The 16,157-nt window shown below is 36.1% G+C and overlaps 1 protein-coding gene across 1 annotated transcript in view; it reads left to right on the forward strand.

Annotated features, from left to right (window-relative positions):
• CFAP46 (cilia and flagella associated protein 46) overlaps positions 1-16,157 on the forward strand; it is a 63,478-nt gene that overhangs the window by 7,683 nt on the left and 39,638 nt on the right. The window contains exons 9-21 of the mRNA XM_029961984.1: positions 458-557; positions 2,246-2,344; positions 3,695-3,885; positions 4,783-5,011; positions 6,018-6,138; positions 8,090-8,213; positions 9,115-9,245; positions 10,606-10,748; positions 10,936-11,069; positions 12,637-12,849; positions 14,156-14,369; positions 14,702-14,845; positions 15,587-15,694. Of these exons, the coding sequence (XP_029817844.1) occupies positions 458-557; positions 2,246-2,344; positions 3,695-3,885; positions 4,783-5,011; positions 6,018-6,138; positions 8,090-8,213; positions 9,115-9,245; positions 10,606-10,748; positions 10,936-11,069; positions 12,637-12,849; positions 14,156-14,369; positions 14,702-14,845; positions 15,587-15,694 (1,951 nt within the window). The remainder of the gene's footprint in view (positions 1-457; positions 558-2,245; positions 2,345-3,694; positions 3,886-4,782; positions 5,012-6,017; positions 6,139-8,089; positions 8,214-9,114; positions 9,246-10,605; positions 10,749-10,935; positions 11,070-12,636; positions 12,850-14,155; positions 14,370-14,701; positions 14,846-15,586; positions 15,695-16,157) is intronic.

A 16,157-nucleotide genomic window follows, 5' to 3' on the forward strand; every position in this document is an offset into this window, starting at 1 on the left:
CAGTTAGAACACAGTCTCTGTCTGTGTGTCTGTGTTCTTAGTTCCTAGATAGCAGACTGATGGATTTTACTGCTTTGTGTGCCAGTTCACTGCATTGTGTTTCCAAAATTACTTGCAATCTTAGTTTGTTCTTTCACCATCTTTGTCGTGCGTGCATTTAATTCTATATTTTTTGTCTTCTTCAGGAACTGTTTGTACAAGACTACATAGGAATATGCTAATTAAAAATGTTCATCATAAACAGATGAACTTTTGTATTTTTCATGTAGCCAGCTTTAAACTTTTTCCTTTTTCCTTGTTAACTGTGAGCATTACTAGCATAGTCACATGTTCTGTAATATTCAGATGACTTCATGGTTTTCAGATGTATTTCACAGTTACTTCCAAGTAGTGTTTTTATAATTCCATGGAGGAGCAATATCAAATTCTCTGAAGTGATGTTTTTTTATTGTTGAAGGGTTCCTTTGATTCTGGAATTAGCTCATTTTTCTTTGAAAGTAAACTGCACTGAGTTGGCATCTCAATGTATCCTCGATTTAAAAAGTGCTGGGATTACTGTAAGTATTAATTACACTGGTTTGGGGATTTTTGCTTACATACACACACCTCTTTGATATTTGTATTTAGTAAATAGTGCTGATGGTTCTGGGATCTTCTGTCCATCTGTGTATTATTTGTATATTCATTAATATAAATAATTATTTGGCTAAGTGATGTATTCCTAAGCTAGAGAGAAGATGCCAGGTCAGAAGGTAGGATGTAGGTAGACCAGGATGATATGCAGTGCAGTTCATTTTGGCAAATAAATACTAACTGTAGATTTTTGCTTACATTTTTAAAATGTTACCTGCACAAGAGTTTGATTGGAAATTAAATTCAAATTTCTGTTATAATGATCCTACTTTGAGCTACTGGTAAGTTTATCCTCACTGAACTTGTTTTTATTCCAGGTATCTGATTCAGGCCTGTTATTCTGAACGTTTCCTGCATGTCTAAAATCACACGCAAATCCATAGCATTCCACTGGAAGATGTGTTTAAATCCTCTAGATGAAAGATTGACAAGGATTTGAGTATTTGTGTAGACAGTAGTAGCAATTATCTGTTGTGTGGCAGCAGTAGAGAAACCTTGCCTCTATTTTAACCTTCTCCCTTGGAGTTGGTGTGCTTTTAAGTGACCACCTTCAGATTGCCCAGCATGGTTTGACAACAACCCCTTCATAGCAGTGAGAGAAATCTGGATCTAAGTTCCAGTTCCTTGGCTTTTGCCAAGCACTGACAAATTTCTCAGCCATGATATGAATTCCACCTCTGTGTATTTGTCACACCATGACTGGGGCAGTTCTGGGTTCATCTCAGTTTTCCACAATCCTGTCTGTTTTGCAATCACAGGGATGTTAAATTAACACAGGTCATGCTGAGTGATTTGATAACATTGTAATGATTGAGGAATGGAGATGCTGTCTGAATTTCCCTACTGCACCCATTCAAACCAAATGAAACTTATCTTAAATGTTTCTATGGTCCATACATATAAATTATATGATTTAAGAGTCAGATCTCTCCTGAGGAGTTGAAAGTCTAGCCTCTTTTTTTGCTTGCATGTTTCACTACCCATCAAGCTGAATCCTTTCTATCTTGACTAGTGCTTGTTTATTCCAAGCATGTACCTTTTTAATAACATTATTAAGCAAATGGTGGAGGGTTTATTTAAATCAGATACTGGGAAGCAATTCTTTCCCATGAGAGTGGTGAGGCCCTGGCACAGGTTGCTTAGAGAAGATGTGGCTGCCCCATCCCTGGAAGTGTCCAAGGCCAGGTTGGACGGGGCTTGGAGCAACCTGGGATAGTGGAAGATGTCTCTGCTCATGGCAGGGGGTGGGACGAGATGAGCTTTAAGGTCCTCCCAACTCAAGCAGCTCTGAGATTTGATTTGATTTGATTTATTTTATTTTAGAACTAAAATCAAATTCCAGTATAGAAAAAAGCAGATATACACTGGTTTTCTTACTGAAAACTCTGACAATGAACCACTTAAAAGTTATTTTGCAGCCTCAGCTTAGTAAAAAAGAACTGCTGTTCAAATAAATTCTGCTTCCTTTGCATTGTTTCAGTTGATTATTTCGTATAGTGGGATTTTCAGTAGGAAAGTACAGGGCTGTGTTAGTGTAATTTCATGGGTTTCATCTTTATCATATTTCCTTGTAATTATTAAAATTAGCATTTTGTGTGTTATTACTTCATAGGAGCCAGGGAAACTTATTGAAATAGAATGCCTGGAATGTGAATATGAAAGAAGAAAAAATGCCACTAAAATTTTGACTTACACCAAAGGAGCTGTTGAGGTATGTTCTTTAGCAGTAACTTTGAGAGAAAAGTAAAAGTTTTAATTTGTTAAATGTGGAAAACTGCATTTGACTGTGTGTCTTAATTACATTATACTGCTCAGAAATTCTTTTAAACTTTATATTCTTTTAGATTGGGCTACCAAGAAAGAGACAGGGAAAAATAAACCCCAGTTGTTTATTCTTCCCTTAACTCTTCTGTCTGGCTACAGAGGTTCATAATATATATAACTTTCCGAGAGCAAAGATGGCAGCACTGAGGCATGGAAGGGCAGCCCTCTCATGTTTTCGTATTTTGCCTTTGTGGGAGATGTTTTCATAGAATATCTTGAGTTGGAAGGGACCACTAAGGATCATCGAGTCCATCTCAGCTGTGATTGCATGTTATGGGCAGTCTCGTACAAATTCTTATGTCAGAGGAATAGAGTATTCCTGATAAATTGTTACACTGGGGGGGGGTGTTCTTAGATTTCTGTGATCAGTTGACTCAGTTATGATTCAGACCATCAAAAGCAGAAGCCTAAGTATCAATGTTGTCAGTGGTGTTAGAGAAATGCCTACAATGAGCATCTTAGAATAGCTCTTAGAGTCACCTAAAGTTCCTAAAATGGGAAGTAGGAATATATTTAATGGAAACTGGTAGTGCATGAACTTACTCCTATCTATGGCTGTGCTCATTTTGGAGTTGAAATTCCATTCACCTTTTGAAAAAAAAGAAAAAGTTCAGTAATTCCTCATAATATGAAACATTACTAATGCTAAAATGTAAAATAGGATATTTAGGTATTTCTAAAATTCTGGGCTGTGGTGTCTGCAGTTGGAGAGGTTTTTTTGTTTGATTTTTTTTATAATTGCATACCTCTAAAAATAACATAATAAATGGCACATGTCTGTCAGTGTAGGTAAGGATTTGCTTTTAGATTTAATGAAATTAACCAAATTTAATTGACAATGTGGCAAATCCTGTTCATAATATTACTTTTTTTCCTCTCCTGTGCAAAGTTGGTACCTTAGTATGAAGAAACAAAAAGCTAAGCCTTCTGAATTCACAGATATTCACAATTATCAATTTCTATTTATCATAAGGAAGGGGAATAGCTGGCAGACTTCTACCTGAAATATATAATGGCAGCCTGGAGTACCTAAAAAAAACATTCCTTAGTTATCAATACCTATTTACAAAATAAACTTTTATTAAAGGAATTATTAAAAAAAAAAAGTTTCCAAAGTCTGCTGGCTGAGGGACTGTTTCCTACTGAAAATACTCCAAAGGTTAAAATTTGGAGGAACATGTAAGAAGTTGTAGTTGTTAAATGCAGTATATGCTAATTAATTTTTTGTTTATGCCAGGGTCAGCTGGAATTGATAAAAAATCTTGACTTAAGCTTAAAACGTGCAGTTCAGTTGGGAGATCCTAATGTGATTCAGGTGGTTTGTGCAACCCAGTGGAATCTGTGCTTGCCACTGCTGCAGCACAACTTGCACCAGCACGTGCGAAAGCCCTTGATCTCGGTTGCTGATGCCCTTGAAGAGATTGACAGGTAATTTTCTATGCTGTGCACTTTTTTATTTGTTACTTTGGAAGGTCTCAGCATCAAACACATTTAAAAGCTCAAGTTCTCTGATAATAAGCATCTTTGAGAATTTTCCATTCACTTGTAATAGATGCATGTCTGCATGTTGTATACAATTCCCCATTAATCACTGAAATACAGGTTCCTTTCAGGCAAAATCTCACACTGTTTAATGACCTGCAGCAAATATTGAAATACTTTAGGAACTGAATAATACTCTAGTTAATCAGAATTTTGTGAGAAAATTCCAAAGCTGCATGTGTTGGACTGTGGATTAGATTCTTGTATTAACATCACTTTTGTTGGCTAAGAACATAAAATTAAAGAATTAGTTTTAAAAAATAACATCATGGCTTCTGTATTACATATCAAATAAGACACTTCTTGCAAGATACTACTTTTGCATCTTTCGTGGTACTTTTTAATTGACTTGCTCAGTCAGATGGGCTGTGATGTGGCCATACATGAGTTCTGTGGCAGATGTTTGATAGGCTTGAAAACCTTTCTCCTTTTCTCTTTCTCATGACATCGCTTTCATTCATCTCATTTTTTTTTCTCCCTGAAAATAATCTAAAGTAGCATGTAGAGCTCTGAGCTGTCATGAACAGCTTCCTGGAGCAGGTGATGGATAGGGAGCCCAGTGTACCTGAGGCTGGGGAATGTGCAGGTTTTGGGGAAAACATGCTGGTTCCATGGAGTGGTGTGAGCATGATAGTGAAAATGAAAGAAACAAGTCAGTTATAAAGGGAGCATCAATTTCCATACTATAGTTGCTTTTAATTATTGAGTTTCACCTTTCTGTGAGTTCTATGTCTAAGAATTTTCGTGTGCCTCATTTTGACGGTTTACACTTGTGTTCCTCAGCACGTTGACGTCGTTGCGTTGCCAAGTTCACATGGAAATAGCTGGTATTGAAGAAGATGGGGATAGACTGGAGGCTGCTGTGGGACATTTGCAGAAAGCTATTGATGTGGACAGCAGTGGGCAGTACCAAGAACATCTGAGACTGACTTTGAACCGCGTCCATTGGTGCACGGTGCTGTACCAGGCACCTGAGCGTCAGGAGGACAGGGCAGGAGTGATGATTGAACAGGTGATCAGGATGAACAAGGGCTGTGGCTGGAACAGATTTGTTTATTGAATTCCAGCAGAGGAGAGCCAGCTGTTCAGCAGAACTGGGTATTGGTAGAGCCAGCATTGGCTTGCATTCAGCAAATCGTCATTGAAGTGGTCATGCTGCTTCACAGCCTGAAGGTTGTGATAGAGGATTTTTTCCCAGATACATTAAAAACTTATTTATTGGGGGGAGGGAGGGAGTTGTTAATTAGCAAAAATATCAGCAAAAAAGAAGCTTATTAGCAATTGTCAGAAATTAGGATTTCATTGCATGAAACAGTGTTTTATTTAATGAGGAGAGCAGTGTCCAAATAGCTAAACATCCTGGCTGGCTTCAGGATAAATCAGTATTATGTGACACTTACAAAGGCTGCTAGATAATATAATGTAAAATCAAAGTGTAGTCATTGTCAAGAGTTACTGCATCTAATTCTGTTGTACTGCCTCAACATCTGAACAAAAATCATCCTGGCAACAGATTTTTTGTCTGCTTTTAATGCTTTTCCATGCAAGCTTACTCTGTTTAAGTGTTACTTTAAAAAAAGCACTTACACCTCCTCTGACTTGGACTCACTCTGAGAAGACCAAGAATTTTTTTATATTTTGTAGCAACTCCTTGTTATTGCACTGTGGATGTGTTACTGTTGATTTGTAAATAAATACTGTTCTTTGTTTAAGAAGGTATAACATAGTGACAGGTTATATACTGAGGAATATACTGTAAGGTTGCATGGGCAGCACGAATGGTACTTCATATTAAATTATCCTTGGTGTATTGAATATCAAAACAGAAGTTCCACAGTCACTTTCAATGACAATAATACTGCAGAATGATGTTTAAGATACATGAGGATACACAACTGCTAAAGGTATTTTTTTGGTAGTAGCAAGTTATATGATCTGCATTCTGTTATGTTTAGTAAATAAGGTGTAGTTGGAATATAAAATGAGCCTTATAGCAATGAGTTCTTTTCTTTCCATAGGCTAAAAGGGGAAAACAAAAGGACGATGTGAGGAAAAAGAGATCCCTTCTGGTAAATGCAGGTCTTGCATTGGCTCCTGATACATTTCGAATAGTCCTTGACAGTGAAAATGAAGCTAAAGGTAAAGTTCATTTCTGTGACTAAAAGTTACTGCACCTTGTCTGCTTTGCACACTCTTAAAGGCTGGACACAGCATCTAATGCAACATAAGAGAGTGTTGCAGTGCAGATGAAGTGACAGTTCTGCTGAATTCTGTGGCACAGTTCCTGTCAATATTATTAGAGATCTAAAAGTTGTACTGTGATACTGGAAAAGGTGGTGTTTTGCCCTCCAGATTTGTCTAAACCTTCCTGTTTGTGCTGTAGCGGGCTGGGAAGTAGTTCTAGTTTATTTTCACTATGAGCAACTCCTGATGTTCTTATTCAAGGTCATTTTTAAGTGGTGTTTTCAGAAGTTTCACCCCATAATACTCTGTGTTAATTACATTGTGTGTTCATTCTATATTATACTTGTCTTTCTATTCTAAAATCTTGCTTTTGAGAGCTCGAGTTCAGTACAGAGATTGAGGCACTAATGCATTATTTACCTTCTAAAACACTGAACACAAATAGGCATGTTCCTTGTGCCTCACACAGCTTTGGTTTGTGACTATACAGCCTGTGGTTGAAGACTTTCCAGGCTGCTTGAAGTGTTTTTTTCTTATCGTGGTAATAAAGCAAGTGTGTGACTAATGTCACTAACTTTGAGTGTACCTGGTGTGATCCCATGGTAGAGACTGTGTAGGAAGTGCTATAGGAGGAATCCTGTAGCTCCCAAAGGAGTCTGTTTATTCCATGGAAGACCTTGCAGTTCTCTCATGCCACCTGCTCAACCAGGCCACAACTTTGACCCTCCACATCCCCATTTCAAACTTGATCAACTGTTCACTTACAAGCCAGAGTCTTATTTACAGATCAACTGTTCCACTCTGTGCAGTCCTTTTTAGTATGTGAAAACGATGCCATTTTCATACATGATTTAAAGAGAAAAAATGCATTTTATTTGTGAAATTAAGAGGATTTTAAGCATGCAAGTCTCCTTGCTTTTAAATTTTCAGTTGACAACTGTAAAATTACTTCTGAAGTTCCTGAGACTACATCTTAGTACACATCAGCCTTCCAAGATGAGTCATTAAAATGAGTGAGATAATTACAACATTAGAACTATCATAGGACTTCATTTGACACAAGACTTTATAAAATGTGAAAAATTTCATTTTTTCGTGAGGCTGTCATCTAAGCAGTGAGTTTTTTGCTTTTTCCATGACACTTAAATTGCAACAAGCTCACACATGTTTATTGAAGGAGTAAGAAAATATATATGCAACTCTATTATTAAAATGCACATAGGACAGGACATCAGATTTGTAGTGGGTTTTTTTCAGTTGCATAAAACCCTTTCATTCTATTTTGACGTATACGATTGGCTAATTTAGTGAGAGCAGTACCCACAGATCCAGAGAACAGTGTCCTTCTTCAATCCATAATTCTTTCCAACCTGATATTATTTCCAGCAGGATATTGCTGTCACTGTGCATTATACTGGACAGGTTCTGTCAGTGCTCTGTGCATAGCTGGATAGCACAGAGGTAGCACAGAGGTATCACATGCTGGACAGTGCATTGCAAAAGATATTTAGCAAGAACAGTAGGACACTGTGCCTTCCTCTTGTTGCTGTAAGTGAACCTGTTTATATGTGTATTTTAAAGTCAGAAGTACTTTTAATGTACTAGAGCACTATATGACCTGTCAGAAAAGGGGTGTACTTGAAATATGTGGAGTCAAACAAACACAGATCAGTTTTTGGGTGGGACAACTACATGTGAAGATCTAGAAAAAAGCAGAGTAGGTGCTGGTGGGATATGGATCTTTTCCTGTGGGTTGGTTGGTTTGGGGAAAGCTTGAAGGAATGAGAAAAGGGCTTGATTTTGAATGTTTCACCAAGCAATTATGAATGAACTTGCTTGCCCTTCATGTGGATTTTTTAATCTCTTTTATTTAAGAACTACTTTAAATTCTTATTTCTTTGCAAAGTTTCCTCAGGTAAAAGTACGAGTCAAATAAGCTTCCTCTGTGCAAAAGCCCAGCATCACACTAAGAGTGTGGGGAAAGTTGATGAGCATTTGAAACACTTGAGAAATGAAAATGTCAGAGAGAGGTAATTACTGCAGGCCAGAAGTGTCTCTTTCGTCTTGTGTAGAAGTGTCTGAGGGGAAAGTTTCTATTGCAGAGGTTCAGTTTCTGGATGGAACCTTGGAAGAGGCTGAGTAATTGAATCAGCCCTGGAAAAGCATTGAAGTGTGTGTTTAATTCCTGACAAGCTCTGTTATGTTCCCATGCTGTGCAGAACTGTGTTCTTTCCCTGTTCCTAATCTGCTCTCACATGCACCTAACTCACTTGGTCTGTTGATAGAAGCTCAGCACAAAGAAGGATGAGTTGAATAAAGCTTGTCCTTGATGTACAGTTGAAACTTGGAACTGTCCCGTCCTTTTAGGTCCTTGTACCACACCATATGATACAACTTTTTTGGTAAAAGATTAGGTTTTCCATTCTGAAAGTCAGATTAACCTGTAGAAAAATGTCAGGTTCCATTTTGACAATTATCATTTTGTCATTCTTTATGTAAAAGGAGGTGTCTCCTTTTTTGCTGCACTAAAAATTCCTGTGATGAAATTTAAAGTCTTTTGTTTTCTAAAATATTCTGAACCCAAACTTGTTTTCAAGACGTATTTTTAAATTCTCAACATCTGTTTTGAAGTATTTAGTTTACTTTCTAAGACAGAACATTAGGGGCGTCACACACATTTGAAATTTCAGTATAGTTACCATCCAAAACAAGAATTTTGTCTCACTCTTGATATGCTGAGGAGATTCTTTTCAATTAATAAATTAATAATGTTGTCTTTGCTACTGACAAGAAGACTTACATTTATTAATTTTGAGTAGATTTAATTGTTTTTTCATAATAGCCATCATTATTGACATGATTTTTTTGTCGATCCTGAACTGCGAAAGATAATCTTGCTTATAAATTAATTTTATGGTTTTTCTTTGGTAGAATTATACTTTGGGCAGATTTGGCAAAAGTTGCACGTAAGCAGGAAGTCTGGGATGTGTGCCGTGCAGCATGTAGATTCTGCCTCTTGTATGAAGATAACTTGTTTAGGAAGATATCAAAACCTAAAAAAAGTAAGTGAACAATTTATTTTGAATGTTACAAGAGGAACTTTTTCCTTATTTACTGGAGCTACTTGAAGGAGTCAGACAATTCTGTTTTCTTTCTTCCCATTCCCAAAGTTCCATGAGCACCTTGTCTGTCATTGTCTGTTGGCATACATGGAATATTCTTTCTACTTCCAAATCTAGAAATCGGCCAATACATTTTTTATTGCAGCCATACTCTGCCTTCAGAAATGTTTCACCAATGCTGCAGGAAAGCACTTGTATGAAATGTATCTACCTGTATTAAGAAAACAGGTACATTCTCTAGTGGTCACTAGGTCCATATTATCTGTGCCTGAGGAACTTGAAGAAAAACGGGTTGTCAGTCGCTTTGTATGAGGCTTATGTGGTAATAATTTTTATCTTTTTCCCTTATTCATCGGTTCCCTGAGGTATCCAACATTGTGCCTTATTCCTTGAGGGTCTGCTGGAAACCTGCCACACATGTTAAAAGAGTTCTTAGGCTGGCAAAAGCACTTTTAAATCCCCAGCTGCTTGGTGGTTTTTGCATGTGTCCGGTGAAGTTGATTTTGCCAGGGAGTTCATAAAACTCAACTTTAAGTGCAGATGAAATGCAACTTTTATCAGTAGCCAGTGTTAATTGAACCTATTCCACCTTTCTTCTCTAGATTGCTTCCAATGTCTGCTTAAAATAGGGCATGAATTTGCCTGTTTTCTTTCACAAGTTTTGCATTTCCAGACTAGCCATGTTTAATCTTTCAACTCTTTTTCCAAACTAAAGGGAAAAAATAAGTTCTTTCCAGAAACTGAAGGCAACCATGCACCAAAAGCATCATCAAGAGAAACTGGTGTGTTCTTACAAACTCCGTGTTTATATTCAAATAACTGAGTCCTTTCTCTTCGTTATTAAAGCAAAGAAAAATATGCTTATTTTCTCTTTACTGATGTATGAGTTACCAGAAAGCCCAGTCCATGGTTTAAACACACAAAGACTTCAGCCACTACAGAAGGTTCAGTACTCCATTTCCATGAATGCAATAATTAACTAGAGGCCATGGGGTCTATTCACACTAATGTAATTTCAGTGTGCACTGAACGACTGGAGCAAGTTATTTGCTGCATATATTGAAGTTTATGCACAAATGCAGCAAAAATCACAGGTAACCAACGTCTCAGCACTGCCTAAGAACAGGCTTTGAATGCAATAAATGGTGCTAATGAGAAAAATTAATTATGTGAAATAATTTTAAGTATTTTCTTACTAACTCTTCCTTGGGGATTTAAGAATGTGTGGGGATTTGTAAATTGTAAATTGAGGGTAATGATTTGCATGAAAATGATAATGGTGTTATTTATTTATTTTTAGCACGGAAGAGCAAAGCTGGTGCAGCTATGATGGTTAATGGTCAAGGTGACACCTCAGGAGAATCATTGCTACCTGCTAATTCCTTCTCTTTAGAAACAGATTCACTCAGAATACTAGCAGAAATAAGATTCATTAATGCAGAGGTAAATAAATTACACAACTGTCATTCATATTTGTTTCATTTAGTTTTGTTTTATGTATAATTTTATGCATACACCTTAAAGTATTTTGTATTTTCTAATTTTTGGAGAGGTAACTTCTATACTGAGTCATAGTCTGTTTTCACAGTGATAACCTCCGTAGATAATTTATTTCTCTGTGTCTTTCCAGGCAACTGTTCATTTGTTAAGATTGCAGGGAATTGAACTGAATGATCGTGCTGTACCTCCAGAAGACACAAACCAGGATCATCCAGGAGATGTTTCATATCTTCTGGAAAATGATCCAGAATGGAAAACATACAGGTGATTTTCCTTAATATGTGTCAAGACCCAGGAACTCTGATAGACCATTATTATCAGACACAGATAATTGCAGAAGCTATTTCTCCTTAGTAAAATTCATTGTCACCATATTCTTTATTTTTGTAGGTTTTCATGGTAAAAGAAAAAGGTTCTAAGAAAATAGTTTGAAAAAATTTTTCTTTTGTTTGCTTTCATTCTGGAGTGTGGATTTTCTTTTTCATTTAGCATTTACTTCTCTGAAACTAGAAGTTAGTATTCCAAGCTTAAAACTATTAGATTTGTCTATATCAACATTTAGATAATTAAATTTTATATTTAAAAATGTTTTCCCAAATCAAAAAACTCTTTGTCTTGCTTTATAGCTCCTGTAACTACAATGATTTTGTAGTACTGAATGCATACAATTAATTATTTCAGTTTACAGATCTTGTCTATTCCATCCAATCAGCTGAAATGAATCTGGGAGAGTGGAATATAGCAAGTATTGTTTTTCTCTGATCTCACACAATTATTTCTTGCAAAGGAGAAGAGGAGGGAGAATTCTGAGATGACACTTTGACTCTCTGCTGTTCACATTCGTGCTGATGCTTGCCTTCTTGTGGCAGTGCTCATGTCCTGAGAGAGCAGGGTGGCAGAGTTGTGTCCCTGGGTCTGTTTGTTCAGTCTGAATATTTAGTAAAGTTTTTCACATTGTCTGCTTGCAGATACTCAGTAAAGCAAGAAAAATTGTAAACTGATCAGAGCCAAGGGGCAAAGATGAGAATTCTGTTCCAAAATTTGCTACCAGCTTTTTTTTGAGTTTACCCATTAGATTAAAAACCCACAGGAAAAAAAGCACTTTGTGTCCTGTACCATTGTTGACATAGTAATACCCAGTGTCAGTTTGTGCTTTTGGCTTTGTAACTTTGTAACCATTGCCATTCTGTGTGGTCATTTAAGACTGTATTTTTAATATTGCTTTTTCTAAGTAATGGTACACTTTGATAATTAACTAAATAAAAAGAAAATGAAGTTATTGAAAGAAAGCTATCACACAGGCTGTGAAAAGGATGTTTGCTCTATTAAAAATGAATACAGTATTTCAGAGCATCTGAAAATGCCTTTGAGTGCAAGAACACGTGCAGTTTTAAGTACAAAAGATATGTCCTTAGCTCCTGAGTGGAACTTGAAATGTGCTTATATCTATATCCAAGGAGAGCCCTGCCATGGATATTTAATGATTTCTGGCACTGCTGGGGGCAGTGCCATCACATGTGCCACACATAAATTTAAAAAAAAAAAACCATGTGCATGAAGCATGATCCATAGACACTGTTTCTGAAGCTAATAACAGTTGAGTGTCAGAGATGATTCATTTTATGTGGATACCATTTCCTTTCCTGAGTCATCATCTCATCCAAGTAAAATACCAGTCAGTGGATGAGGACTTAATAAATGCAACTGAAAAGTAATTAAATTTTTGTTCTTGTAGTTGGTTGAGATGTACTACTGCATATTTAACCTTGCCATATAATTCCTTCTAGTGTTGAAGGTTTGGAATAACAACTTCTTTATACTAATTTTACAGTTTATGGATAGACTGCTTATCTCAGTATGCTATGGAAAACTTCCAGCGTGCAGCTGAAATAGGAGAACAACTGAATGAAGCCTGGATTGTTCACAATGCTGTGGTGTATATCTTAAATTACAACAGACATCTGATTTCTTCAGGAAGACAGAGGGAAATCATTGAGTATCTGCAGACTCTCCTTGGAGCCATCAAGACTGTTGGATACAATGGGTAAATTTAGATGTTTGGATATGAACATGCTCTTTTTTTCTAAAACATAGGAAATACTTTTGCAAACAGCATAAGTCACTTTGTGCTGTGAAAGATGTTTCTTGATGGCTTTCATTAGTAGTGGAAGGACTTTGGTGTATATATAGAGTAGCTCAGAAGGTAAAATTAATTTTCTGGTGTGAAAATTACATTTGAATCCTTTCTGTTTGTTCTTTGTTACTATACACTGTAAGCTGTATTAACTTTAGACCAATCAATATTAATTTCTCTTCATTGTGGAATATGCATTAAAAATATGCAGTAAAAATAGCATTTTGTTAAGCTAGTCAGAAAACTGGGAGAATTTTCTTAGACTATGGGTTTGCAGGACAGCTCAAGATGTGTAGTTTGTTTTCATTTACTCTGAAGTTGAACTATATTGTAAATATAATTCACTGTAAATATTTCTAATCATAGCAAGGTGGTTATTACTGGTTCTGAAGTAAGAGAAAATAGAAAATAAAATAAATAAAGGGGATTTGCACATTAATAGACTATGAAAAGAGGAATAGATTCCACAGTGGTTTGGAGAAATCCTGTGCTGTAGTAAATGCAGTGGCAAAATGATTGACTATTGCAGAGGAGATGCTCCAGTCAAAGTCTGACTGTGGGACACAGTCCTGGCAGTGACCTCAGCACCAGGTGGGGAAAGGACCAGCAGCAAATAAGTCTCTTTTAACAGTACTGGGTAACAAAACCTAAATTGCAGTTTGTGCAGAGGTGAAGACTGGTAATACCTGCTTATTAATTTTGATACTTATGTTAGTTTATATCTCAGCAATAATCTCTTAATTGTAATTCAGTTCATGTTTTCTCAAAAAAAAAACCCAAAAACTCCATCTCAGCAGTGGATTGGCATGATAACCAGAAACAAATGGGTCCATGTGAAGGGTTTGGCTTAGGGTAATTGGTTAGAAAATAGTTATTATTTTCGTTTATAGCAGCCTTGCTAATAAAAAGTTATGTTTTAATGTTTGTCTGATATAAATATGAATTTTAGGGGTTTTTTTCTGTGATGAAAGAGAAGCTTCAATTATAAAAAGAGCTTAAAAAATGGATGTAAACTATGACAATTGATTGTGGGTTTTGTAGTTTTAACAATTTAAACTGCTTTTCCAATGGCCAAATTCTTTTGCGACATCTATAATTTTACTTTCTATGAAAAAAATAGATTTTCAACTAATACTTATTACTTGAAAACAATAATTTTTATTCCTACCTTTGATCTGATGCAGTGTGCACTTCTGATTTTTGTTTTCTTCTACAGAAGTACTGAGATTTTACTGATGTTATGTAACGCTTTGGCTCGGGGCCTAATTATTCCTTGGATTCCAGAGCCAAAACCTGCTGAGGAGAAAGAAGAAGATACAGCAGTAGACAATGGCAGAAAAGCTGCAGGAAAGAAACAGGAAAAGGCAAATGTCACCCAGTCTCTCTTGGTAGATCCTAGTGGACTTTCTGACATCCAAGCGGCCCTAGAGGTACAACCTCCTTATTTTTGTAGTTCCTTTTGTTCTGCTGTCATATATTACAATTCCTCTAAATTCAGTAGTGGAATTTTCTGTAAAAAGATACCATCTTTTGCAGTTCTGCCACACAGATCCTCCACTGGAGCTCCTTACCAGCTTGGGGCTCAGGGCTGTAACTTCCATTTGCCTTGTGAACTCACCTAAAGGAGATGTTGTCAGGCTTAGAGATGCGTGTGCAATAATTTTAAAATAACTAATGAATGGCATGTTCTGTACAAGAAGCTTTCCACATTTCTCCTGTGTTTCAGGTTTCTGGTTTGTTTTTTTTTTCTTCTGGTGTTTAGATTTGTGAATTTGCCCTAAGTGTGATGACTGGAACCACACCTAAGGGAACCATCCCTGTTGCTGCACAACAACAGGTCATTGCTACCTGGGTGAAAGCAAAGCAGTTAAATCAGCAGCAGATCAATCTTGGCACTCAGGATGAGGTATGATTTCCCTGAAATCCTACATAATAATGAAACTTTCCAAAGAAAAGTTAAACTCATATATTCATTTAATAATGACTGAAATTATCAATGTATAATTTCTTTTGTATGTTTCGATACAATGTGAAAATAAATTTTGGCTGTAGTTCCAACAAATCTTTATGGAACATAGCAAATTTTTCACATTGGCCATAGCAATGGGTCTACATTTCTTAAATCTACCCTCTGTTGTTTGCTGCCATGGTGGTATTTGTTATATGATGCCTGTTGAGCAGAATTGATCTTAAATTCATATGTGTAAAATAATAAAATGGCTACATTAAAAATTTTAAGAAAAGTCATCTATATTTATATCAACATTTACTATGACCTCTTTATGAATAGATTATAGACCTAGTAAGTTGAAAAACAATATTTTATTCCTTTTTTTTTAATAATGTCTATAAAACTGGAATCCCCCAGTGAAATATGAAATCTACCTTCACTGTATTGTTGATGGGGATTTTTAGTGTTGAAACTGTAGTAGTTCAGAGTTCACAATGTTAATTAAAAATATATAAATACATAAAATTCCCCTTTTTAAGGACACAGTAGAGATGAGGACTTGCTTAAAGCAAATTGAGGTTTTCAAGTATTATTATTATTATTATTATTATTATTACCCTGTCATCTCAACTAATGTTCTTAATATTACTGACTTGCAAAAAAAAATCTCAGTGTGAATTTTTTGTTTCTGCTTAGAATAATGATGAAGCACAAAATCCTATGGCAAGAATTCTTATTGGTCTGGAAATGTATTCATGTAATGGCTTGGGTCTCATGGATTTCACTGTTCCTAGCTTATCTGAGGTATTTTTTTTAATTAGTTCTTGAGTTTTTAAAACTTGCATATTATAAATGTGATTTCAGTTTCAATTTTCAGTGGAGGCAAAATTAATTTGGAAACTTTTATTGTACCATTATTTCCCTTAAAACTTTCCAAATGGTTGAATATTTGTGACAGGAAGAAGATTTTTGTGACAGAGTATTTTCATTTCTCCAAAGAACAGATTGCATTAGAATTATGTCTATGTTGCTTTAACAGATTGTTTCCATAACCAACAGATGAGCTTTGTGGGTTCAGGTAAATTCTATACAGAACCATACTTCTAACCTTTCATTTTTCTTGTTGAGAAAACTTAGTAGAATCACAGAGTTGTTTAGATTATTGGAAAAGCCTCCTGAGACCATTGAGTCCAACCATTCCCCCAGCACTGCCAAGGCCACCACTAACCCATGTCCCCAAGTGCCACATCCAAATGACCTTTAAATC

The sequence above is a fragment of the Manacus vitellinus genome, unplaced genomic scaffold (assembly GCF_001715985.3).
Source record: "Manacus vitellinus isolate BGI_N305 unplaced genomic scaffold, ASM171598v3 scaffold_40_pilon, whole genome shotgun sequence".
Taxonomy (NCBI): Eukaryota; Metazoa; Chordata; class Aves; order Passeriformes; family Pipridae; genus Manacus; species Manacus vitellinus.